Source organism: Anomaloglossus baeobatrachus, chromosome 7 (genome assembly GCF_048569485.1).
Source record: "Anomaloglossus baeobatrachus isolate aAnoBae1 chromosome 7, aAnoBae1.hap1, whole genome shotgun sequence".
In the NCBI taxonomy this organism is placed as follows: Eukaryota; Metazoa; Chordata; class Amphibia; order Anura; family Aromobatidae; genus Anomaloglossus; species Anomaloglossus baeobatrachus.
This window is the reverse complement of record NC_134359.1, coordinates 301,836,456-301,863,604: the sequence shown is the minus strand read 5'-3', so window position 1 is coordinate 301,863,604 and position 27,149 is coordinate 301,836,456. Positions and strand designations below refer to the sequence as shown.

Sequence of the window (27,149 nt, the reverse complement as noted above, 5' to 3'; positions counted from 1 at the left end):
CACAAAGTCTCCTGACGACAACCACCCGATCTCCCAGGCTCTCGGCCTATTATATTCACTTCTAATGTAAATGACTAAATAATATCACTCGGGAGTCTGGAAAAGCTGGGTGATAACAAAAATGGCCGCCAGGAGGCGTCACCCAGCTCTTCCAGGACATAGGATGATCATTCTGCCTCGGTGTTTGGTGATCAGGAGCTGACGTGGCGGCCATATTGCTTGTCTTCACATCAGGCCCCGTTATATGAGCTGTCACCGTGGTTACGAGGCCTACCTGCAGAATCAGCCCATCATGCCTGCTCTGTGAGGACAGGTTATGTCTGGCGGACGACTAATCTGTCCCCCTGGATCCTCCCGTGAAGGGCTCTGTGTCTGTCACCCCCAATTATCTAACAAGAAGACACCATTAACTCATGACAACCTTCCTCGCAGTCACCATTCTTTTTTCTTATAAAAATGGCCGCCTCATGGGGGAAATGAAGGCATAATCTTTATTTTTTTTGGGGGGGGGAGGGGAATACTGAATTTTATTATACCCCAGTCACATGACCTCTGCTTTTTACAGGTTATATGTATGCAAATCTCCGCTTCACCCATCAGTTCGGGACACGGGGGCCGCTCTGAGCCCACCACACGCGGCAGATACAGATAACACAATGGCCGCCATCCCACAGTCTGGGTAATGTGGTAATTCTTGAATACACGGTGGCTGGCTTTCCAAGGAGTGTTCATGTCATGGGGGCGGGGTCTTGTGTGCTGACTCACAGAGGAGGCAGATTTACCCTGACAAGATGGCCGCCTGTATGGTCCAAGACAGTTCATTGTATGAGAGTAGGTTCAGCTCGATGTGGGCGATTGTTCTATCACCTCCATGTTCCCTTCAGCTACTTTCTCTAAGAAGCAGACCAGAGGATCGAAGAGCGGCGCAGCCTCTATGGAGGCCGGATGGAGAGTCAATGTAGTGATCTCAGTTTCCTCCTCCTCCTCTTTGCTCTTCACCTCCTTGACATGTGTCCTTTGGTGCTTACGAAGGTCGGAGGGAATGTGGAAACCCTTGCCGCACTGTTGGCACATGTGGGGGCGCAGGTCACTGTGAACCCGTTGGTGCTTCTTCAGTCCGGACTTGTCCACAAAGCCCTTGTCACACTGGTCACAGCGGAAGGGCCTGAGCTCCGGATGGGTTCTCTGATGGTTCCTCAGGTCCATCACGCTCAGGAAGGTCAGTGCGCACGTATCGCAGGTGGTGGACTCTTCGTTCTTTTTGTTGGCCTCCTGCTCAGGCTTCATGTGGGTCCGTTCATGTTTCCGTAGACTTGAGGAGACGATGAATGTCTTATTGCACTCCTCGCACTTGTACGGTCTCTCTCCGCTGTGGGAACGTTGGTGTTTGCTGAGTCCAGAGCGCTCAGCGAAACCTTTACCACACTCCATACATTGGAAGGGCCGCTCTGTGCTGTGTGAAAGCCGGTGCCGCTTCAAGTCCCAAGATGCAACGAAGGTTTTTTCACATTCTGGGCATCGGAATGGCCTCTCACCCGTGTGAATTCTCTGATGCATGGCCAAATCGGCCGGCTGCCGGAATGGTTTGCCACACTTATCGCATCGGTACGGCTTCACGCCCTGGTGAGCCCGCTGGTGCCGCCGGAAACTAGATGGGTCGGAGAACATGCGGCCGCACTGTGGGCATAGGTAAGGCTTCTCCCCGGAGTGCGTGCGTTGGTGGCTCTGGTAGGAGGACAGTTGGGTAAAGTCTTTATTACATATAGGGCACTTGTACGGTTTCTCGGCAGCGTGAATCCGCTGATGACATGTGAGGGAAGATGCGCGGGAGAAGGCCTTGCCACAATCCGAGCACAGGAAAGGCTTCTCCCCCGTGTGGCTCCGTTCATGGTTCTTTAGGTCTTTCAGCTCACTGTAGGACTTCTGGCACAGCTGACACTGATAAGGCCGCAGCCCGGCATGGCTCCGCCTGTGCTTCCGAAAAACAGACGGGTCCGCAAACCCCTTCCCACAATCAGGGCACGAGAATGGGCGCTCCCCAGTGTGCAGCCGCTCATGGATTCGCAGTTTTGATGGCGTGGAGTAAGCCTTCTCACACTGGCTACACTGGAAGGGGAGCTGCCCTCTGTGTGAGGCCATGTGTACCCGCAGGCATATCGGCTGCATGAAGGAGCGCCCGCACTCTTTACATATGAACGGCTTCTCCCCCGTGTGGCTGCGCACATGGCTCTTCAGCAAGGAGGCGCTTTTGTAGGATTTGTTGCAGTGCATGCACTGGTGCCGCTGCTCGCTTTTTGCAGTCTTAGATATTGGGGGCTCGGATTTCTTAGTGGAGAGGTGGACTTGACAGTGGCGCCAGGCTCGGGGCTGGTTGGGGAAGGTTTTGCGGCAGGTTAAACAGCGGAAGCGACGTCCACTCTGCACAAAATCGGGAGAGTCCTGCTCGATGGACACCTCAATCTCTTCTACAGGTTCTGACTGCTCCGAAGACATCATGGAAGGAAGCCTGGAATAGACAAGACAAGGCCCGGGATTACTCACTGACCCACCATATATTCCCAGCATGGACTGTCCACAACAACTGATGCAAAGACAACAATCCCATCAGTATGACTCCATGTAATAAATTCTGGTAATCTGGCAACCCCCGGAGAACTGCTGCTGGTGGGCAGACATTACACACCGCAGGAAGCCTTTCTGCACATAATAAGGCGGCTCTGAAGGATCCCAGCAACGCCCCAGGGACAAGAGAATATAATGCACATTACCTGTCGGGGGCAACCATGTGCTAGACTGTCAGGTATATACCCAGTAATGCTGCAGGCGACTAATATATGGGATCATCAGGCTCACGTGCAGTTATAATCACAATTATTCACCCCATGGGAAGCGCTCTTAGTACTTAGTAGAACCCCTCTGGCTGTTATGACCTGCTGCAGATATGATGCATAGGCATACACTGTCAATGGCCTCCAGGTCATTAATATTCTTGGGTTGTCAAGAAAATGGTCGGTGATGTCTACAGTGGAGCACAGTGGGGGCTCCATGATGTCTACAGTGAAGCACGGTGGGGGCTCTGTGTCGTCTACAATGAAGCATGGCGGAGGCTTGGCAATGCCTACAGTGAAGCATGGTGGCGGCTCAGTGATGTCTACAGTGAAGCAGAGTGGGAGCTTGAATGTTTACAGTGAAGAACGGAGGGAACTTAGGGATGTCTACAGTGAAGCACGGCGGGGGCTCGGTGATGTCTACAGTGAAGCACAGCAGGAACTCAAATGTTTACAGTGAAGAACGGAGGGAACTCAGGGATGTCTACAGTGAAGCACGGAGGGAACTCAGGGATGTCTACAGTGAAGCACGGCATGGGCTCGGTGATGTCTACAGTGAAGCACAGCGGGGGCTCGATGATGTATACAGTGAAGCACGGTGGGGGCTCTGTGTCTTCTACAGTGAAGCATGGTGGGGGAGGTGACTTGGAGGTTACTGCCCATGAGGACTAGAGTAAGACTCCTCAGGAGTGTCAGAAGCCGGATTCTGGTGATGGATCACGTCTGCAGCAGGTTACAACAGCCAAAAGGGCCTAATAAGCACTAAAGACGCTGGTGATGAAGAGGGGAATAATCCTGAGGCCGCAGGAGTCACTACGAGCGACATCTTGTGCTGAATTTACAGAAATCAACAAATGAAACAACAACAAAATGCAGAAAGTTTGTAAATTTTGATAATAAACAGAATTTACAATGATCGGGCGAAATAATTGTACCGGTGCTAAAATGTGCGGCTGATATAATATAACAGTGCCGGCCTAAAGGAATGTTATATGTAAACATATGAGGTGTATACACAGAGATGCACAAAAGCTATAGGCAGGAGCGAAAATGCTGCAGAGTGGAAAGGGTTCTTCTAAATAGAAGTGGTAAAAAGTGAATGAAGGAAAGAAGGTGTCTTCCGTCTTCAGTGTCCTGTGACCGCCCGTCTCCTCCAGCCTCAGTATTCAGTGACCGCCCATCTCCTCTGTCCTCAGTATGCAGTGACCGCCCGTCTCCTCCGTCTTCAGTGTCCTGTGAACGCCCGTCTCCTCCAGCCTCAGTATTCAGTGACCGCCCGTCTCCTCCAGCCTCAGTATTCAGTGACCGCCCGTCTCCTCCGTCCTCAGTATGCAGTGACCGCCCGTCTCCTCCGTCTTCAGTGTCCTGTGACCGCCCGTCTCCTCCAGCCTCAGTATTCAGTGACCGCCCGTCTCCTCCAGCCTCAGTATTCAGTGACCGCCCGTCTCCTCCGTCCTCAGTATGCAGTGACCGCCCGTCTCCTCCGTCCTCAGTATTCAGTGACCGCCCGTCTCCTCCGTCCTCAGTATTCAGTGACCGCCCGTCTCCTCCGTCCTCAGTATTCAGTGACCGCCCGTCTCCTCCGTCCTCAGTATTCAGTGACCGCCCGTCTCCTCCGTCCTCAGTATTCAGTGACCGCCCGTCTCCTCCGTCCTCAGTATTCAGTGACCGCCCGTCTCCTCTGTCCTCAGTATTCAGTGACCGCCCGTCTCCTCTGTCCTCAGTATTCAGTGACCGCCCGTTTCCTCTGTCCTCAGTATTCAGTGACCGCCCGTTTCCTCTGTCCTCAGTATTCAGTGACCGCCCATCTCCTCTGTCCTCAGTATTCAGTGACCGCCCATCTCCTCTGTCCTCAGTATTCAGTGACTGCCCGTCTCCTCCATCCTCAGTATTCAGTGACCGCCCGTCTCCTCTGTCCTCAGTATTCAGTGACCGCCCGTCTCCTCTGTCCTCAGTATTCATATATCCTTTTGTCTCCTGACCCCAGATCTTCTGTGTATGAGGCTTGTGAGGATCCTTCTGTCTCCTGACCCCCGATCTTCTGTGCATAAGGCTTGTGTGGATCCTTCTGTCTCCTGACCCCCGATCTTCTATGTCTGAGGCTTGTGAGGATCCTTCTGTCTCCTGACCCCCGATCTTCTGTGTATGAGGCTTGTGCGGATCCTTCTGTCTCCTGACCCCCGATCTTCTGTGTATGAGGCTTGTGTGGATCCTTCTGTCTTCTGACCCCTGATCTTCTGTTAATGAGGCTTGTGTGGATCCTTCTGTCTTCTGACCCCCAATCTTCTGTTAATGAGGCTGTGTGGATCCTTCTGTCTCCTGACCCCCAATCTTCTGTTAATGAGGCTGTGTGGATCCTTCTGTCTCTTGACCCCAGATCTTCTGTTAATGAGGCTGTGTGGATCCTTCTGTCTCTTGACCCCCGATCTTCTGTTAATGAGGCTGTGTGGATCCTTCTGTCTCTTGACCCCAGATCTTCTGTTAATGAGGCTGTGTGGATCCTTCTGTCTCCTGACCCCCAATCTTCTGTTAATGAGGCTGTATGGATCCTTCTGTCTCTTGACCCCCGATCTTCTGTTAATGAGGCTGTGTGGATCCTTCTGTCTCTTGACCCCCGATCTTCTGTTAATGAGGCTGTGCGGATCCTTCTGTCTCTTGACCCCAGATCTTCTGTTAATGAGGCTGTGTGGATCCTTCTGTCTCCTGACCCCAGATCTTCTGTGTATGAGGCTTGTGCGGATCCTTCTGTCTCCTGACCCCCGATCTTCTGTGTATGAGGCTTGTGTGGATCCTTCTGTCTTCTGACCCCTGATCTTCTGTTAATGAGGCTTGTGTGGATCCTTCTGTATTCTGACCCCCAATCTTCTGTTAATGAGGCTGTGTGGATCCTTCTGTCTCCTGACCCCCAATCTTCTGTTAATGAGGCTGTGTGGATCCTTCTGTCTCTTGACCCCAGATCTTCTGTTAATGAGGCTGTGTGGATCCTTCTGTCTCCTGACCCCCAATCTTCTGTTAATGAGGCTGTATGGATCCTTCTGTCTCCTGACCCCCGATCTTCTGTTAATGAGGCTGTGTGGATCCTTCTGTCTCCTGACTCCCGATCTTCTGTGTATGAGGCTTGTGTGGATCCTTCTGTCTCCTGACTCCCGATCTTCTGTTAATGAGGCTGTGCGGATCCTTCTGTCTCTTGACCCCAGATCTTCTGTTAATGAGGCTGTATGGATCCTTCTGTCTCTTGACCCCCGATCTTCTGTTAATGAGGCTGTGTGGATCCTTCTGTCTCTTGACCCCAGATCTTCTGTTAATGAGGCTGTATGGATCCTTCTGTCTCTTGACCCCCGATCTTCTGTTAATGAGGCTGTGTGGATCCTTCTGTCTCTTGACCCCTGACAGACGGGGGATGATGTGAGATTGGGGCACTGCGGGATCATCACCCCCAGGACTCCTCACTCTTAATGACATCAGCTGGATGTTGGGGGTCGTTGTCCGGCTGCACAATAAATTTGGAGCTGATCAGACGCCTCCTGATGATACCAGATGATGGAGACGTGTGTGACTGGATTTCTCAGCCTTGAAGACACCATTAATAATGACCAAATCCATAGCCTCCCAGATGCAACATCTGAGGGGTTGGGGCGAAGAAGGAGGGTATGATACCAGTGGTGATATAGTGAGAGAGGGATCAGTATGGAAGTACCCAGGTTGCCGGTTGGATGTGGGACAAAGACAGATAAATGGGGCGCGATATCCCACACTGGCTATGATATTCCGGGTGTGGGACAGGGGTAAGTCTGTTTTGGGGATAAGCGGACCTACAGAGCTCTGGCCACTGTGGCAGAACCCCGACTTGCCAGAAATTAAAAAATTAGTAGGGTTCAGAGGATGGGAGGATAAAGGGATCCATTTAGTGTCACAAGTACTACAAAATAATACTCTTAAAAGCTTTGAACAACTGAGAACGGAGTTTCACCTTCCGCATGTCTTCTTTTATCAGTATCTGCAGCTGAGACACGCACTGGAAAGGCAGGGGAGGACCAACCCGGTGACAGTGACACATAAACATTACATAGGCTGCTTACATCTGAGTCCTCTAAGGGTCTTATTTCGGAACTATATAAAAAATTACTACCTGCCCATCTGGAAACACATCCATTGCTTGTTAAAAGCAAATGGGAACGAGACGTCGGTCCCCTGACGGAAGGCCAGTGGTCTGATATATTGGAACAAGTTCCTAAACTGGCGGTATCGGAGTGCCAAAAGCTGTCTCAAATATATCTCATCCACAGGGTATATAAAACTCCCAGTCTACTATTTAAGATGGGACTCAGACCAGACGCACAGTGTGTTAGGTGTGGACAGGAGGATGCCCATTTGATGCATGTTATGTGGTGAATTCTGGAACCAAACCCTGGGACTTATAGACCAAATATATCATATCACAATACCACCGTCGCCCCGCCTGTGCCTGCTGAGTCTATGGGAAGGAGAAGTGGACCCGGATTCTCCATCAGCCCTGGGAATAGCCCGTATCTTGTACCAAGCAGGAAAGCTACTTGCATATCACTGGTTAGACCCTCTACCACCAACATTACCAGAGCTCAAAAACAAATTACGTCATAAGATTGGAAAGGGGAGTTTATTTAAAAAGAAAAACATTGAAAAAGTTTTACAGCATTTGGCGGCCATGGATGGAGTTGCCTCCCCTCTAGTGCACTGGTTCGGGATGCAATGCTGGACCGGTTACTGTTGTGCCTGCAGTGATGGCGTGTGTGCGGAAGGGAATTAAAACTAGTCTTTTCTGTGGCGAAATGGACTTTGAATGAAGAGGTGAGAGAGGACTGGAAGGGTTTCATGGATGACTGCACGGGGAGGGAGGGGCGGGAGAGTATAGCAATATGATGTGGAGCCACACGGCTGATGGAGGAGAGTATAGCAATATGATGTGCAGCGACACGGCTGATGGAGGAGAGTATAGCAATATGATGTGCAGCGACGCGGCTGATGGAGGAGAGTATAGCAATATGATGTGGAGCCACGCGGCTGATGGAAGAGAGTATAGCAATATGATGTGGAGCCACACGGCTGATGGAGGAGAGTATAGCAATATGATGTGCAGCGACGCGGCTGATGGAGGAGAGTATAGCAATATGATGTGGAGCGACGCGGCTGATGGAGGAGAGTATAGCAATATGATGTGGAGCGACGCGGCTGATGGAGGAGAGTATAGCAATATGATGTGGAGCCACACGGCTGATGGAGGAGAGTATAGCAATATGATGTGCAGCGACACGGCTGATGGAGGAGAGTATAGCAATATGATGTGCAGCGACACGGCTGATGGAGGAGAGTATAGCAATATGATGTGCAGCGACACGGCTGATGGAGGAGAGTATAGCAATATGATGTGCAGCGACGCGGCTGATGGAGGAGAGTATAGCAATATGATGTGCAGCGACGCGGCTGATGGAGGAGAGTATAGCAATATGATGTGCAGCGACGCGGCTGATGGAGGAGAGTATAGCAATATGATGTGCAGCGACGCGGCTGATGGAGGAGAGTATAGCAATATGATGTGCAGCGACACGGCTGATGGAGGAGAGTATAGCAATATGATGTGCAGCGACACGGCTGATGGAGGAGAGTATAGCAATATGATGTGCAGCGACGCGGCTGATGGAGGAGAGTATAGCAATATGATGTGCAGCGACGCGGCTGATGGAGGAGAGTATAGCAATATGATGTGCAGCGACGCGGCTGATGGAGGAGAGTATAGCAATATGATGTGGAGCGACGCGGCTGATGGAGGAGAGTATAGCAATATGATGTGGAGCGACGCGGCTGATGGAGGAGAGTATAGCAATATGATGTGCAGCGACGCGGCTGATGGAGGAGAGTATAGCAATATGATGTGCAGCGACACGGCTGATGGAGGAGAGTATAGCAATATGATGTGCAGCGACACGGCTGATGGAGGAGAGTATAGCAATATGATGTGCAGCAACACGGCTGATGGAGGAGAGTATAGCAATATGATGTGCAGCGACGCGGCTGATGGAGGAGAGTATAGCAATATGATGTGGAGCGACGCGGCTGATGGAGGAGAGTATAGCAATATGATGTGCAGCGACGCGGCTGATGGAGGAGAGTATAGCAATATGATGTGCAGCGACGCGGCTGATGGAGGAGAGTATAGCAATATGATGTGCAGCGACGCGGCTGATGGAGGAGAGTATAGCAATATGATGTGGAGCCACACGGCTGATGGAGGAGAGTATAGCAATATGATGTGGAGCCACGCGGCTGATGGAGGAGAGTATAGCAATATGATGTGCAGCCACGCGGCTGATGGAGGAGAGTATAGCTATATGATGTGCAGCGACGCGGCTGATGGAGGAGAGTATAGCAATATGATGTGGAGCCACGCGGCTGATGGAGGAGAGTATAGCAATATGATGTGGAGCCACACGGCTGATGGAGGAGAGTATAGCAATATGATGTGGAGCCACACGGCTGATGGAGGAGAGTATAGCAATATGATGTGCAGCGACACGGCTGATGGAGGAGAGTATAGCAATATGATGTGCAGCGACACGGCTGATGGAGGAGAGTATAGCAATATGATGTGGAGCCACACGGCTGATGGAGGAGAGTATAGCAATATGATGTGGAGCCACACGGCTGATGGAGGAGAGTATAGCAATATGATGTGGAGCCACACGGCTGATGGAGGAGAGTATAGCAATATGATGTGGAGCCACGCGGCTGATGGAAGAGAGTATAGCAATATGATGTGGAGCCACGCGGCTGATGGAGGAGAGTATAGCAATATGATGTGCAGCGACGCGGCTGATGGAGGAGAGTATAGCAATATGATGTGGAGCGACGCGGCTGATGGAGGAGAGTATAGCAATATGATGTGGAGCGACGCGGCTGATGGAGGAGAGTATAGCAATATGATGTGGAGCCACACGGCTGATGGAGGAGAGTATAGCAATATGATGTGCAGCGACACGGCTGATGGAGGAGAGTATAGCAATATGATGTGCAGCGACACGGCTGATGGAGGAGAGTATAGCAATATGATGTGCAGCGACACGGCTGATGGAGGAGAGTATAGCAATATGATGTGCAGCGACGCGGCTGATGGAGGAGAGTATAGCAATATGATGTGCAGCGACGCGGCTGATGGAGGAGAGTATAGCAATATGATGTGCAGCGACGCGGCTGATGGAGGAGAGTATAGCAATATGATGTGCAGCGACGCGGCTGATGGAGGAGAGTATAGCAATATGATGTGCAGCGACACGGCTGATGGAGGAGAGTATAGCAATATGATGTGCAGCGACACGGCTGATGGAGGAGAGTATAGCAATATGATGTGCAGCGACGCGGCTGATGGAGGAGAGTATAGCAATATGATGTGCAGCGACGCGGCTGATGGAGGAGAGTATAGCAATATGATGTGCAGCGACGCGGCTGATGGAGGAGAGTATAGCAATATGATGTGGAGCGACGCGGCTGATGGAGGAGAGTATAGCAATATGATGTGGAGCGACGCGGCTGATGGAGGAGAGTATAGCAATATGATGTGCAGCGACGCGGCTGATGGAGGAGAGTATAGCAATATGATGTGCAGCGACACGGCTGATGGAGGAGAGTATAGCAATATGATGTGCAGCGACACGGCTGATGGAGGAGAGTATAGCAATATGATGTGCAGCAACACGGCTGATGGAGGAGAGTATAGCAATATGATGTGCAGCGACGCGGCTGATGGAGGAGAGTATAGCAATATGATGTGGAGCGACGCGGCTGATGGAGGAGAGTATAGCAATATGATGTGCAGCGACGCGGCTGATGGAGGAGAGTATAGCAATATGATGTGCAGCGACGCGGCTGATGGAGGAGAGTATAGCAATATGATGTGCAGCGACGCGGCTGATGGAGGAGAGTATAGCAATATGATGTGGAGCCACACGGCTGATGGAGGAGAGTATAGCAATATGATGTGGAGCCACGCGGCTGATGGAGGAGAGTATAGCAATATGATGTGCAGCCACGCGGCTGATGGAGGAGAGTATAGCTATATGATGTGCAGCGACGCGGCTGATGGAGGAGAGTATAGCAATATGATGTGGAGCCACGCGGCTGATGGAGGAGAGTATAGCAATATGATGTGGAGCCACACGGCTGATGGAGGAGAGTATAGCAATATGATGTGGAGCCACACGGCTGATGGAGGAGAGTATAGCAATATGATGTGCAGCGACACGGCTGATGGAGGAGAGTATAGCAATATGATGTGCAGCGACACGGCTGATGGAGGAGAGTATAGCAATATGATGTGGAGCCACACGGCTGATGGAGGAGAGTATAGCAATATGATGTGGAGCCACACGGCTGATGGAGGAGAGTATAGCAATATGATGTGGAGCCACACGGCTGATGGAGGAGAGTATAGCAATATGATGTGGAGCCACACGGCTGATGGAGGAGAGTATAGCAATATGATGTGGAGCCACACGGCTGATGGAGGAGAGTATAGCAATATGATGTGCAGCGACACGGCTGATGGAGGAGAGTATAGCAATATGATGTGCAGCGACACGGCTGATGGAGGAGAGTATAGCAATATGATGTGGAGCGACGCGGCTGATGGAGGAGAGTATAGCAATATGATGTGGAGCGACGCGGCTGATGGAGGAGAGTATAGCAATATGATGTGCAGCGACGCGGCTGATGGAGGAGAGTATAGCAATATGATGTGCAGCGACGCGGCTGATGGAGGAGAGTATAGCAATATGATGTGGAGCGACGCGGCTGATGGAGGAGAGTATAGCAATATGATGTGGAGCCACACGGCTGATGGAGGAGAGTATAGCAATATGATGTGGAGCGACGCGGCTGATGGAGGAGAGTATAGCAATATGATGTGGAGCGACGCGGCTGATGGAGGAGAGTATAGCAATATGATGTGGAGCGACGCGGCTGATGGAGGAGAGTATAGCAATATGATGTGGAGCGACGCGGCTGATGGAGGAGAGTATAGCAATATGATGTGGAGCCACACGGCTGATGGAGGAGAGTATAGCAATATGATGTGGAGCCACACGGCTGATGGAGGAGAGTATAGCAATATGATGTGGAGCCACACGGCTGATGGAGGAGAGTATAGCAATATGATGTGGAGCCACACGGCTGATGGAGGAGAGTATAGCAATATGATGTGGAGCCACACGGCTGATGGAGGAGAGTATAGCAATATGATGTGGAGCCACACGGCTGATGGAGGAGAGTATAGCAATATGATGTGCAGCGACACGGCTGATGGAGGAGAGTATAGCAATATGATGTGGAGCCACACGGCTGATGGAGGAGAGTATAGCAATATGATGTGCAGCGACACGGCTGATGGAGGAGAGTATAGCAATATGATGTGGAGCGACGCGGCTGATGGAGGAGAGTATAGCAATATGATGTGGAGCCACACGGCTGATGGAGGAGAGTATAGCAATATGATGTGGAGCCACACGGCTGATGGAGGAGAGTATAGCAATATGATGTGGAGCCACACGGCTGATGGAGGAGAGTATAGCAATATGATGTGCAGCGACACGGCTGATGGAGGAGAGTATAGCAATATGATGTGCAGCGACACGGCTGATGGAGGAGAGTATAGCAATATGATGTGCAGCGACACGGCTGATGGAGGAGAGTATAGCAATATGATGTGGAGCCACACGGCTGATGGAGGAGAGTATAGCAATATGATGTGGCAGCGACACGGCTGATGGAGGAGAGTATAGCAATATGATGTGGAGCCGACACGGCTGATGGAGGAGAGTATAGCAATATGATGTGGAGCCACACGGCTGATGGAGGAGAGTATAGCAATATGATGTGGCAGCGACACGGCTGATGGAGGAGAGTATAGCAATATGATGTGGAGCCACATGGCTGATGGAGGAGAGTATAGCAATATGATGTGGAGCCACATGGCTGATGGAGGAGAGTATAGCAATATGATGTGGAGCGACGCGGCTGATGGAGGAGAGTATAGCAATATGATGTGGAGCCACACGGCTGATGGAGGAGAGTATAGCAATATGATGTGCAGCGACGCGGCTGATGGAGGAGAGTATAGCAATATGATGTGGAGCGACGCGGCTGATGGAGGAGAGTATAGCAATATGATGTGGAGCGACGCGGCTGATGGAGGAGAGTATAGCAATATGATGTGGAGCCACACGGCTGATGGAGGAGAGTATAGCAATATGATGTGGAGCCACACGGCTGATGGAGGAGAGTATAGCAATATGATGTGGAGCCACACGGCTGATGGGGGAGAGTATAGCAATATGATGTGGAGCGACGCGGCTGATGGGGGAGAGTATAGCAATATGATGTGGAGCGACGCGGCTGATGGAGGAGAGTATAGCAATATGATGTGGAGCGACGCGGCTGATGGAGGAGAGTATAGCAATATGATGTGGAGCGACGCGGCTGATGGAGGAGAGTATAGCAATATGATGTGGAGCGACGCGGCTGATGGAGGAGAGTATAGCAATATGATGTGGAGCCACACGGCTGATGGAGGAGAGTATAGCAATATGATGTGGAGCCACACGGCTGATGGAGGAGAGTATAGCAATATGAATGTGGAGCCACACGGCTGATGGAGGAGAGTATAGCAATATGATGTGGAGCGACACGGCTGATGGAGGAGAGTATAGCAATATGATGTGGAGCCACACGGCTGATGGAGGAGAGTATAGCAATATGATGTGGAGCCACACGGCTGATGGAGGAGAGTATAGCAATATGATGTGGAGCCACACGGCTGATGGAGGAGAGTATAGCAATATGATGTGCAGCGACACGGCTGATGGAGGAGAGTATAGCAATATGATGTGGAGCGACGCGGCTGATGGAGGAGAGTATAGCAATATGATGTGGAGCCACGCGGCTGATGGAGGAGAGTATAGCAATATGATGTGGAGCGACGCGGCTGATGGAGGAGAGTATAACAATATGATGTGGAGCCACACGGCTGATGGAGGAGAGTATAGCAATATGATGTGGAGCCACACGGCTGATGGAGGAGAGTATAGCAATATGATGTGGAGCCACACGGCTGATGGAGGAGAGTATAGCAATATGATGTGGAGCCACACGGCTGATGGAGGAGAGTATAGCAATATGATGTGGAGCGACGCGGCTGATGGAGGAGAGTATAGCAATATGATGTGGAGCGACGCGGCTGATGGAGGAGAGTATAGCAATATGATGTGGAGCGACGCGGCTGATGGAGGAGAGTATAGCAATATGATGTGGAGCGACGCGGCTGATGGAGGAGAGTATAGCAATATGATGTGGAGCGACGCGGCTGATGGAGGAGAGTATAGCAATATGATGTGGAGCCACACGGCTGATGGAGGAGAGTATAGCAATATGATGTGGAGCCACACGGCTGATGGAGGAGAGTATAGCAATATGATGTGGAGCCACACGGCTGATGGAGGAGAGTATAGCAATATGATGTGGAGCCACACGGCTGATGGAGGAGAGTATAGCAATATGATGTGGAGCCACACGGCTGATGGAGGAGAGTATAGCAATATGATGTGGAGCGACACGGCTGATGGAGGAGAGTATAGCAATATGATGTGGAGCCACACGGCTGATGGAGGAGAGTATAGCAATATGATGTGGAGCCACACGGCTGATGGAGGAGAGTATAGCAATATGATGTGGAGCCACACGGCTGATGGAGGAGAGTATAGCAATATGATGTGCAGCGACACGGCTGATGGAGGAGAGTATAGCAATATGATGTGCAGCGACACGGCTGATGGAGGAGAGTATAGCAATATGATGTGGAGCCACACGGCTGATGGAGGAGAGTATAGCAATATGATGTGGAGCGACGCGGCTGATGGAGGAGAGTATAGCAATATGATGTGGAGCGACGCGGCTGATGGAGGAGAGTATAGCAATATGATGTGGAGCCACACGGCTGATGGAGGAGAGTATAGCAATATGATGTGGAGCGACGCGGCTGATGGAGGAGAGTATAACAATATGATGTGGAGCCACACGGCTGATGGAGGAGAGTATAGCAATATGATGTGGAGCGACGCGGCTGATGGAGGAGAGTATAGCAATATGATGTGGAGCGACGCGGCTGATGGAGGAGAGTATAGCAATATGATGTGGAGCGACGCAGCTGATGGAGGAGAGTATAGCAATATGATGTGGAGCGACGCGGCTGATGGAGGAGAGTATAGCAATATGATGTGGAGCGACGCGGCTGATGGAGGAGAGTATAGCAATATGATGTGGAGCGACGCGGCTGATGGAGGAGAGTATAGCAATATGATGTGGAGCCACACGGCTGATGGAGGAGAGTATAGCAATATGATGTGGAGCCACACGGCTGATGGAGGAGAGTATAGCAATATGATGTGGAGCCACACGGCTGATGGAGGAGAGTATAGCAATATGATGTGGAGCCACACGGCTGATGGAGGAGAGTATAGCAATATGATGTGGAGCCACACGGCTGATGGAGGAGAGTATAGCAATATGATGTGGAGCGACGCGGCTGATGGAGGAGAGTATAGCAATATGATGTGGAGCCACACGGCTGATGGAGGAGAGTATAGCAATATGATGTGGAGCCACACGGCTGATGGAGGAGAGTATAGCAATATGATGTGGAGCGACGCGGCTGATGGAGGAGAGTATAGCAATATGATGTGGAGCGACGCGGCTGATGGAGGAGAGTATAGCAATATGATGTGCAGTGACACGGGTGATGGAGGAGAGTATAGCAATATGATGTGGAGCGACGCGGCTGATGGAGGAGAGTATAGCAATATGATGTGGAGCGACGCGGCTGATGGAGGAGAGTATAGCAATATGATGTGGAGCGACGCGGCTGATGGAGGAGAGTATAGCAATATGATGTGGAGCCACACGGCTGATGGAGGAGAGTATAGCAATATGATGTGGAGCCACACGGCTGATGGAGGAGAGTATAGCAATATGATGTGGAGCGACGCGGCTGATGGAGGAGAGTATAGCAATATGATGTGGAGCGACGCGGCTGATGGAGGAGAGTATAGCAATATGATGTGCAGTGACACGGGTGATGGAGGAGAGTATAGCAATATGATGTGGAGCGACACGGCTGATGGAGGAGAGTATAGCAATATGATGTGGAGCCACACGGCTGATGGAGGAGGCGTTCCTGTTAGTCTGAGGCATTATTGCATAATTTAAGTTTTGTTTATTTGTAGAGCCACGAGGTTTGTTGGCTCAAGCTATATAATATATTATGATTTGAGAACTCTATTATATTTACATATATGCAGAGAAAGAACCTGATTTATAAATCACATGTGTTCATCTGTTTATTGTTATATGAATAGTGAAATACTCTCTGTATCGATCCCTAATGATTTAATAAAAAAAGATCTGATTTAAAAAAAAAAAAATAATGACCAAATCCACAACTGCTAAAATGCATCCACAAACGTGCCGGACCCTCTACCGTGTGCAGACCCTCTACCGTGTGCAGACCCTCCACCGTGTGCAGACCCTCCACCGTGTGCAGACCCTCCACCGTGTGCAGACCCTCCACCGTGTGCAGACCCTCTACCGTGTGCAGACCCTCCACCGTGTGCAGACCCTCCACCGTGTGCAGACCCTCCACCGTGTGCAGACCCTCCACCGTGTGCAGACCCTCCACCGTGTGCAGACCCTCCACCGTGTGCAGACCCTCCACCGTGTGCAGACCCTCTACCGTGTGCAGACCCTCCACCGTGTGCAGACCCTCCACCGTGTGCAGACCCTCCACCGTGTGCAGACCCTCCACCGTGTGCAGACCCTCCACCGTGTGCAGACCCTCAGTATTGTGCCGCTCTCCAGTCAGGAACATTCTGCTTCTGTCATAGACGAATACGTCACATATTAGTTTTTGGTCCAGAGATCTGCTGACGTTTTCCCCCCAATTCCTATGTTCTCTTAGCGGAGCCTCTTGGCCTTTTTCTCTGTAGAAGGTTTGGGATTTTGACCACGGTTCCTTCATGAAATCGACTTGTTCCCAGAGCTCTCTGAACGGTGGACGGTGCAGCTGGTCTCACTGGTCACTGTTAGTTCTGAGTTGATGGCACTGCTGGACATCGTCTGATACCACGGTGAAATACCCATGAGGAGTCTCATCTGCTGCACTAAGTCTCCTTATTCAGCCACGCAGTGTCCAGTCCTCAGCGCTGCCCATTTCTAAGTGCAGATGTTCAACCCCGTCTGCTGTGAAGTCTCTGCTTGTGACACGCCTCACTCATGCAGTATAAGTAGGTGCTGTCCTGCTGCTGCACTCACTATGGTGTATGATCCATGACATGAAAAAAGCGTGAGGAGTCTTGGAGGTGATGATCCGGCCGCACGGAGCCCTGATCTCACATCATCCTGTCTGAGATGGTGTGATATTGTGGGTTGTGTATCATTTTGTGTAGGTTCATATTTTAGGTGTGGTGCTCTGTCCATTCTACCTACTATGTGTCCTGTCTGCAGGGTAATAATACCCTGCTGGGCTTCGGTCCCTAGGTGTGGGGGAGGGGGGCCTGGAATCCACCCAAACTCTTTGCTTACCTGGGGGATTATTCAGTCTGAAGAAGGACAAGAGAGAAGCAGGAAGATTCATCCTCTGGGGGAGAAGCTGCAGCTACAGGCAGCACCCCAGAGAGCCGTTGAGAAACCCCGATTTGCCTGGAAAAGGACTGCTGGAGGATTGTGACTGATCCCTGGGACATTTATACCAATTCTGGACAATTTTAACCCTTCATGTGATGGATTATTTTATAGACCTTCTGATTTACTTGGAATAAAGGATCTTTGGATTGTTCACTTCATCTCTCGATCTGTTGATTGTGTGATATCGGAGAAGGACCCCGTGACACCGTCTGTCAGAGATCAATAGACAGAACGATCCACACAGGAGACGGGCGGTCACTGAATGCTGAGGACGGAGGAGACGAGCGGTCACTGAATACTGAGGACGGAGGAGACGGGCGGTCACTGAATGCTGGGGACGGAGGAGACGGGCGGTCACTGAATGCTGAGGACTGAGGAGACGGGCGGTCACTGAATACTGAGGACTGAGGAGACGGGCGGTCACTGAATACTGAGGACGGAGGAGACGGGCGGTCACTGAATACTGAGGACGGAGGAGACGGGCGGTCACTGAATACTGAGGACGGAGGAGACGGGCGGTCACTGAATACTGAGGACGGAGGAGACGGGCGGTCACTGAATACTGAGGACGGAGGAGACGGGCGGTCACTGAATACTGAGGACGGAGGAGACGGGCGGGTCACTGAATACTGAGGACGGAGGAGACGGGCGGTCACTGAATACTGAGGACGGAGGAGACGGGCGGTCACTGAATACTGAAGACGGAGGAGACGGGCGGTCACTGAATACTGAGGACTGAGGAGACGGGCGGTCACTGAATACTGAGGACGGAGGAGACGGGCGGTCACTGAATACTGAGGACGGAGGAGACGGGCGGTCACTGAATACTGAGGACGGAGGAGACGGGCGGTCACTGAATACTGAGGACGGAGGAGACGGGCGGTCACTGAATACTGAGGACGGAGGAGACGGGCGGTCACTGAATACTGAGGACGGAGGAGACGGGCGGTCACTGAATACTGAGGACGGAGGAGACGGGCGGTCACTGAATACTGAGGACGGAGGAGACGGGCGGTCACTGAATACTGAGGACGGAGGAGACGGGCGGTCACTGAATACTGAGGACGGAGGAGACGGGCGGTCACTGAATACTGAAGACGGAGGAGACGGGCGGTCACTGAATACTGAGGACGGAGGAGACGAGTGGTCACTGAATACTGAGGACGGAGGAGACGAGCGGTCACTGAATACTGAGGACGGAGAAGACGGGCGGTCACCATATACCGAGGAGACGGGCGGTCACCATATACCGAGGAGACGGGCGGTCACCATATACCGAGGAGACGGGCGGTCACCATATACCGAGGAGACGGGCGGTCACCATATACCGAGGAGACGGGCGGTCACCATATACCGAGGAGACGGGCGGTCACCATATACCGAGGAGACGGGCGGTCACCATATACCGAGGAGACGGGCGGTCACCATATACCGAGGAGACGGGCGGTCACCATATACCGAGGAGACGGGCGGTCACCATATACCGAGGAGACGGGCGGTCACTATATACCGAGGAGACGGGCGGTCACCATATACCGAGGAGACGGGCGGTCACCATATACCGAGGAGACGGGCGGTCACCATATACCGAGGAGACGGGCGGTCACCATATACCGAGGAGACGGGCGGTCACCATATACCGAGGAGACGGGCGGTCACCATATACCGAGGAGACGGGCGGTCACCATATACCGAGGAGACGGGCGGTCACCATATACCGAGGAGACGGGCGGTCACCATATACCGAGGAGACGGGCGGTCACCATATACCGAGGATACGAGCGGTCACCATATACCGAGGAGACGGGCGGTCACCATATACCGAGGAGACCGGGCGGTCACCATATACCGAGGAGACGGGACGGTCACCATATACCGAGGAGACGGGCGGTCACTATATACTGAGCGGGTTCTCTCTTTTCTGCGGTCGCTCTGTATTGTGATCACTGGGGAGAAGCTCTCACCATCACTTGCACTCCTGGATCCTGGCTCTGGTTCTCACCTTGCAGCACTAGAGCCTCCTGCCTGGTGCACACTGACAGCGCACACACTGCAGGCTCCGCACACTGACACCTCCACTGCTGCGGCCGGCGCTGCACTCACCTGCTGGCTTGTGCTGCAGTTACTCCCTCTGCTCTCCACACTCAGCCTCAGAGCTCAGGCAGCAGACAAAGATGAACATGGCCGGACCTAGGACCCTGGGGGTTGAGGAGGAGCCGACGTCGGAAGTTCTTAGTGCTTCACTATAAGCTTCCGTGTATGAACCGTAAAGCAAAATTGAAAAAGCAAAGATCAATAGATGACAGGAGCCGGAACAGAGAGAGCACCCCGAGTCACAGTCCGGCAGCCCCCAATATCTGCGGCCTGCAGAAAGCGGTTATCAGCAGCACGGAACTGTTCCTATCGATTTTTGTTTCCTGCAGGAAGACAACAAACCTGAGCACAAGGAGAAGCGGAGCCTTCTCTTCCTTGATTGGTCGGTTAGAAGCATTACGCCCCTAAACTCAACTGTCAGCCAATCAGCTTTCTAGCAGCTCCATTTTTATTGGCTGCTGCTCCACTTGGCATCCTATGCTCCGCCATATTACAACCGGGCACTGGAATAAAAGGAACTCCCGGGGCAGGTAGAGAATGCGAGGAGGAATACGTTGTGCGGGGCACACTTCCTGTTTCCTAGCAACAAAAGGAAGTGTTTGTTGTGCAGAGAGATGGTGTAGAAGATGTGGAGCTGATCGCTCGGGCCGGGCCCTCAGCCGCCGGCACCGGGGGCGTCACCGAGGGCGGAGGCGGGCGGCGGAGCCCGGAGCAGTCACTGCTGTGCCCCATGGTGAGTGCAGCGGCCGAGGCGGCGTCCATAGTCATCAGCACCTGAGCAGGTCGTGTGGTGACGTCACAGCGCAGCGTCATCATGACGTGCGGCCCCGATTTAACGACATCATAACGTGCGGCCCCCGGGATAATGACGTAATAATGTGTGATCCCCCCCAATATATAATAATGTGCGCCCCCCGATATATAATAATAATAATAATGTGCGGCCCCCCCCCCCCCGATATATAATAATGTGCGGCCCCCGATATATAATAATAATTATAATAATGTGCGGCCCCCCCCCCCCGATATATAATAATAATGTGCGGCCCCCCGATATATAATAATAATAATGTGCGCCCCCCCCGATATATAATAATAATGTGCGGCCCCCCGATATATAATAATAATAATGTGCGGCCCCCCCGATATATAATAATAATGTGCGGCCCCCCCCGATATATAATAATAATAATAATGTGCGGCCCCCCCCCCCCGATATATAATAATGTGCGGCCCCCCGATATATAATAATGTGCGGCCCCCCGATATATAATAATAATAATAATGTGCGGCCCCCCCCCCCCGATATATAATAATAAATAATGTGCGGCCCCCCCCCCCCCGATATATAATAATAATGTGCGGCCCCCCGATATATAATAATAATGTGCGGCCCCCCCGATATATAATAATAATAATGTGCGCCCCCGATATATAATAATAATGTGCGCCCCCCCCCCGATATATAATACTAATAATAATAATGTGCAGCTCCCCGATATATAATAATAATGTGCGGCCCCCCGATATATAATAATAATAATGTGCGGCACCCCCGATATATAATAATAATAATAATGTGCGGCACCCCCGATATATAATAATAATAATGTGCGGCCCCCCGATATATAATAATAATAATGTGCGGCCCCCCCGATATATAATAATAATAATAATGTGCGGCCCCCCCGATATATAATAATAATAATAATGTGCGGCCCCCCCCGATATATAATAATAATAATAATAATGTGCGCCCCCCCCCGATATATAATAATAATAATAATAATGTGCGCCCCCCCCCCGATATATAATAATAATAATGTGCGGCCCCCCGATATATAATAATAATAATGATGTGCGGCCCCCGATATATAATAATAATAATAATAATAATGTGCGGCCCCCCCCGATATATAATAATAATAATAATAATAATAATGTGCGGCCCCCCCCGATATATAATAATAATAATGATGTGCGGCCCCCGATATATAATAATAATAATGATGTGCGGCCCCCGATATATAATAATAATAATGATGTGCAGCCCCCGATATATATAATAATAATAATGATGTGCGGCCCCCGATATATTATAATAATAATAATAATGTGCGGCCCCCGATATATAATAATAATAATAATAATAATAATAATAATAATAATAATAATGTGCGGCCCCCCGATATATAATAATAATAATAATGTGCGGCCCCCCGATATATAATATTGGGGGCCGCACATTATTATTGGATATCGGGATCACATTATCATATAATAATGTGCGGCCCCTCGATATAATAATAATTTGCAGCCCCCCAATATAATAATGTACGGCCCCCAATATATAACAATATTGGGGGGCTGCACATTATTATATATTGGGGGGCTGCACATTATTATATATTGGGGGGCTGCACATTATTTGTTATAATATATTGGGGGCCGTACATTATTATATCGGGGTGCTGCACATTAATATTATATATCGGGGACCGCACATTATTAATATATATTGGGGGCTGCACATTATTATTATATATCGGGGTCACATTATTATTATATAATAATATGCAGCCCCCAATGTATAATAATAATGTGCGGTCCCTGATATATAATAATATTAATGTGCGGCCCCCCAATATAATATTGGGGGCTGAACATTATTACAATATATTGGGGACCGCACATTATTTATTATTATATATCGGGGGCTGCACATTATTAATGTGCGGCCCCCCCGATATAATAATAATGTGCGGGCCCCCGATATTATAATAATAATATCGGTGGCCACATATTATTATTATTATTATTATTATTATTATTATTATTATTATTATTATTATTATTATTATTATATTGGGAGGCCGCACTATTATTATTAATAATATTATTATTATTAATATTATTATATTATATTGGGGTCCGCATATTATTATATATTGGGGGCCTGCACATTATTATTATTATTAATCGGGGGGCCGTACATTATTATTATATATTGGGGGTTGCAAATTATTATATATCGGATTGATAATAATGTTCGGCTTTCACAATATATGATGTACAGCCCCCCAATATATCATAATGTGTGACCCTACAATATATCATAATAATAATGTGCGGCCCCCCAATATATCATAATAATAATAATAATAATAATAATGTGCGGCCCCCCAATATATCATAATAATGTGCGGCCCCCCAATATATCATAATAATGTGCGGCCCCCCAATATATCATAATAATGTGCGGCCCCCCAATATATCATAATAATAATAATGTGCGGCCCCCCAATATATCATAATAATAATAATGTGCGGCCCCCCAATATATCATAATAATAATAATGTGCGGCCCCCCAATATATCATAATAATAATAATGTGCGGCCCCCCCAATATATCATAATAATAATAATGTGCGGCCCCCCAATATATCATAATAATAATAATGTGCGGCCCCCCAATATATCATAATAATAATAATGTGCGGCCCCCCAATATATCATAATAATAATAATGTGCGGCCCCCCAATATATCATAATAATAATAATGTGCGGCCCCCCAATATATCATAATAATAATAATGTGCGGCCCCCCAATATATCATAATAATAATAATGTGCGGCCCCCCAATATATCATAATAATAATAATAATGTGCGGCCCCCCAATATATCATAATAATAATAATAATAATGTGCGGCCCCCCAATATATCATAATAATAATAATAATAATGTGCGGCCCCCCCAATATATCAATAATAATAATGTGCGGCCCCCCCAATATATCATAATAATAATAATAATAATGTGCGGCCCCCCCAATATATCATAATAATAATAATAATGTGCGGCCCCCCCAATATATCATAATAATAATAATGTGCGGCCCCCCCAATATATCATAATAATAATAATAATGTGCGGCCCCCCCAATATATCATAATAATAATAATAATGTGCGGCCCCCCCAATATATCATAATAATAATAATAATGTGCGGCCCCCCCAATATATCATAATAATAATAATAATAATGTGCGGCCCCCCCAATATATCATAATAATAATAATAATAATGTGCGGCCCCCCCAATATATCATAATAATAATAATAATGTGCGGCCCCCCCAATATATCATATTATTATTAATAATGTGTCCCTGATATCTAATAATAATAATGTGCGGCCCCCCCGATGACAGATCTTATCTTTTCTGACACTTTTGCTGATGAGTGACATCAGTTCTGACAACTATTATTGATTTATTTGAAATACTTAGTTCAGTCTGTGTGTGTTCGTGTGTGTGTGTTCGTGTGTGTGTGTTCGTGTGTGTGTGTTCGTGTGTGTGTGTTCGTGTGTGTGTGTTCGTGTGTGTGTGTTCGTGTGTGTGTGTTCGTGTGTGTGTGTTCGTGTGTGTGTGTTCGTGTGTGTGTGTTCGCGTGTGTGTGTTCGCGTGTGTGTGTTCGCGTGTGTGTGTTCGCGTGTGTGTGTTCGCGTGTGTGTGTTCGCGTGTGTGTGTTCGCGTGTGTGTCCGTTCGTGTGTGTGTGTGTGTTCGTTCGTGTGTGTGTGTGTGTTCGTGTGTGTGTTCGCGTGTGTTCGTGTTCTCCTCCATGTGACCTGGGACCATTCACAGTCAGCGCCCGCCCCCGCTCTCAGGATTTCAGGCAGGGCTGCGGAGTCGGAGCTCGTTTTGGTGGAGTCGGTATAAAAATGCACCAACTCCTAAAACATAATACATTGTCTCCAGCGGTCAGTGCAGAATGTGCTGAATATTTTTTCATAGGAATTTGGGAAAGTTCTGAAATGTCCTATAAATGGCTGTTCTATTCCTGATCTAAGGCTACATTCACACACAGTTTTTGCTGCGTTTTTTGAGGATACATTTTTCAGCTGCAAAAGCAGATCAGCTTTATAAAACCGCATCACCTGAAAGGTTTCTGAGCTCATAAATAATGATTTCAATAGCAAAAGCAGATTAGAAAAACGCCACAAACTGACTGCTGATTCTGTGCGGATCCTCACAACACGCTGCGTCTGAATGTCCTGTCTTGTCACCCATTGCCTTTGCTGGATCCCGGAGTCACCGCATCTCACTGAATTATTTTGCCATCACTGCTCGATATGTTTGTGACAAAGAAATTGTTAGCAAGAAACCGGCAGTAACAGATAGTAAAGCTCTTCACAGCAGCCAGTTTCTCCAGGCCTTAGTGGAAAAAGTTCTGCAAGATTAGGAATGCAAAAAAGAGCACCGGAAAGCCGGATGTGTGAAACTGGGCGGACATGCTGGAAATCTGATTGGAATCAGGTCTGATTGGAAAAGTGAGGAAGTTGGTTATTGCCGCCAGAACCCCTAAAATTGATTTAATCTTGAAGAGATGTGCTGGGTAAGGGACAATTGTTTATCAAGCCACTCAGTAAGGCAGCACTTATTTAATGACTTAGCGATTACTTGAACTAAAACCGTTTCTTATAGATATGGTGAACCCTCAAGTAACATTAAATGAAGGTCAATGGACACAGGTGGCTGAATTGAAGGAATTGCTTAATCACCCATTTACCGTGACTAAAAAAAATTACAAGCTGAGGATTTAACTCCTGGCATTTTCATAAGGGAGTGGAAGAACTTGCTATTTTGCCTGTCCCAGGAGGTTTAATCGCAGATGGCATTTCTGCTTCAATGAAATGGAGAGAGACACAGCTATTGGAAATAACATTCTTCTGGCAGCTGTTTATGTGGACCCAAGTCATCGTATACTGCTTGATGATCAACAGAATACTAAAGAAAAAGAAGCTTTGAGTGAGGTAGCAGTTAGGATGAGCGGCTACAGGACTGCCAGGCGCAAGAAGACTTGGGACCTGACAGTGCTACTGCTGCCGTATCTTCATCCTCATCAGATGAGGAGTTTAACTTTGACAAGTATTTGGATGACATGGAGCAGGCAAAGCGTTGCCGCAAGGAAAAAGTTGTCACTGCGTCTCCTATAGCGGCAGATTGGCCAGATGTCACTGCGTCTCCTATAGCGGCAGATTGGCCAGATGTCACCGCGTCTCCTATAGCGGCAGATTGGCCGGATGTCACTGCGTCTCCTATAGCGGCAGATTGGCCAGATTTTAGTAAAATTTTTCACTTGCTCTCAAAGAAATAGAAAAATGCAACCGTTCATTAAAACTGCCTGTGCATGAGGCCATTCCTTTATACCCGGAAATTGTTAGAGATGTTCCCATGTGGTTACGGTTTTGCCTCCAGACCCAGTCACTGTAGAGAGGTCGTTCTCCGGCCTTAATAATAATAATAATAATAATAATAATAATAATAATAATAATAATAATAATAATAATAATAATAATAATAATAATAATAATAATAATAATAATAATAATTAATATTATTATTATTGTCAGATTTGAGGTCATCTGCGGAGGACGATCTGATGGAGGCAATTCTATTTCTTACAACTAATTCATGGACTGCACAAATGGTATTTACTATGTTTTTGTTGAAAACTGTTTTTCTTTGTCGCTCCATTGGGAGACCCAGACAATTGGGTGTATAGCTATGCCTCCGGAGGCCACACAAAGCATTACACTAAAAGTGTAAAGCCCCTCCCCTTCTGCCTATACACCCCCCGTGCATCACGGGCTCCTCAGTTTTCATGCTTTGTGCGAAGGAGGCAGACATCCACGCATAGCTCCACAGCTTAGTCAGCAGCAGCTGCTGACTATGTCGGATGGAAGAAAAGAGGGCCCATAACAGGGCCCCCAGCATGCTCCCTTCTCACCCCACTTTGTCGGCGGTGTTGTTAAGGTTGAGGTACCCATTGCGGGTACATAGGCTGGAGCCCACATGCTGTTTTCCTTCCCCATCCCTTATGGGCTCTGGGTGAAGTGGGATCCGAATCGGTCTCCAGGCACGGGGACCGTGCTCCCTCCGCAGCCCCTGGGGTATCTGCTGGATAGGAGTCGGGTATCGTCAGGGACAGGCCCTGCTACTGTGAGGTACTCTGTGTCCCCGTGGGGACCGCGCATGGAGCGCTTGTGCCATACACATTGCTGCACTGCTGGGTGTGTTAGTGCGCCGGGGACTACCGCGCGGCCGCGCTTATTGCCGGCCGCGCTTATAACTTTAGTCCCCGGCTTCTGCGGCCTAGTGTCGCATATTCCCGCCCACAGGCCTGCCAGTCAGGGGAAGAGCGGGACGCTGCACAGATCGTCAGCGCTGAGGGCTGGAGCATACATTAGTATCCTCCTCCCCCCTCACTCAGTACACTGGGGCACTAGATTCCCGCACTTTCTTGGGCACGCCCACAGTCCCCTCCTCCCCACAGAACGCCGGCAGCCATTCCTGTCAGCGATTCAGACGCTGGAGAGGAGAGACAACACAGGGAGACCCAGGCAGGGAATCTGGTGATCACACAACCGCTTTGAGCGGTCGGTAAGCAGCATCTGTGGTGCTGG

General features: G+C 49.4%; 2 protein-coding genes across 2 annotated transcripts in view; one reads left to right on the top strand and one right to left on the bottom strand.

Annotated features, from left to right (window-relative positions):
- Positions 1-475: 475 nt before the first annotated feature.
- Positions 476-19,979, bottom strand: ZNF668 (zinc finger protein 668). The gene is made up of 2 exons (XM_075318625.1): positions 19,689-19,979; positions 476-2,506 (listed from the first exon to the last, which is right to left on the bottom strand). Exon 2 carries the CDS (start codon positions 2,494-2,496, stop codon positions 838-840), a length of 1,659 nt encoding a protein of 552 aa, XP_075174740.1. The 5' UTR covers positions 2,497-2,506; positions 19,689-19,979; the 3' UTR covers positions 476-837.
- Positions 19,980-20,211: 232 nt separating this feature from the next.
- ZNF646 (zinc finger protein 646) overlaps positions 20,212-27,149 on the top strand; it is a 17,155-nt gene continuing 10,217 nt past the window's right edge. The window contains exon 1 of the mRNA XM_075318612.1: positions 20,212-20,412. The gene's annotated coding sequence lies outside the window, so the exon portion shown is untranslated. The remainder of the gene's footprint in view (positions 20,413-27,149) is intronic.

Bases quoted from the DNA above. Each gene is read 5' to 3' on its own strand.
- ZNF668 (XM_075318625.1), bottom strand. From the start codon at position 2,496: ATGATGTCTTCGGAGCAGTCAGAACCTGTAGAAGAGATTGAGGTGTCC.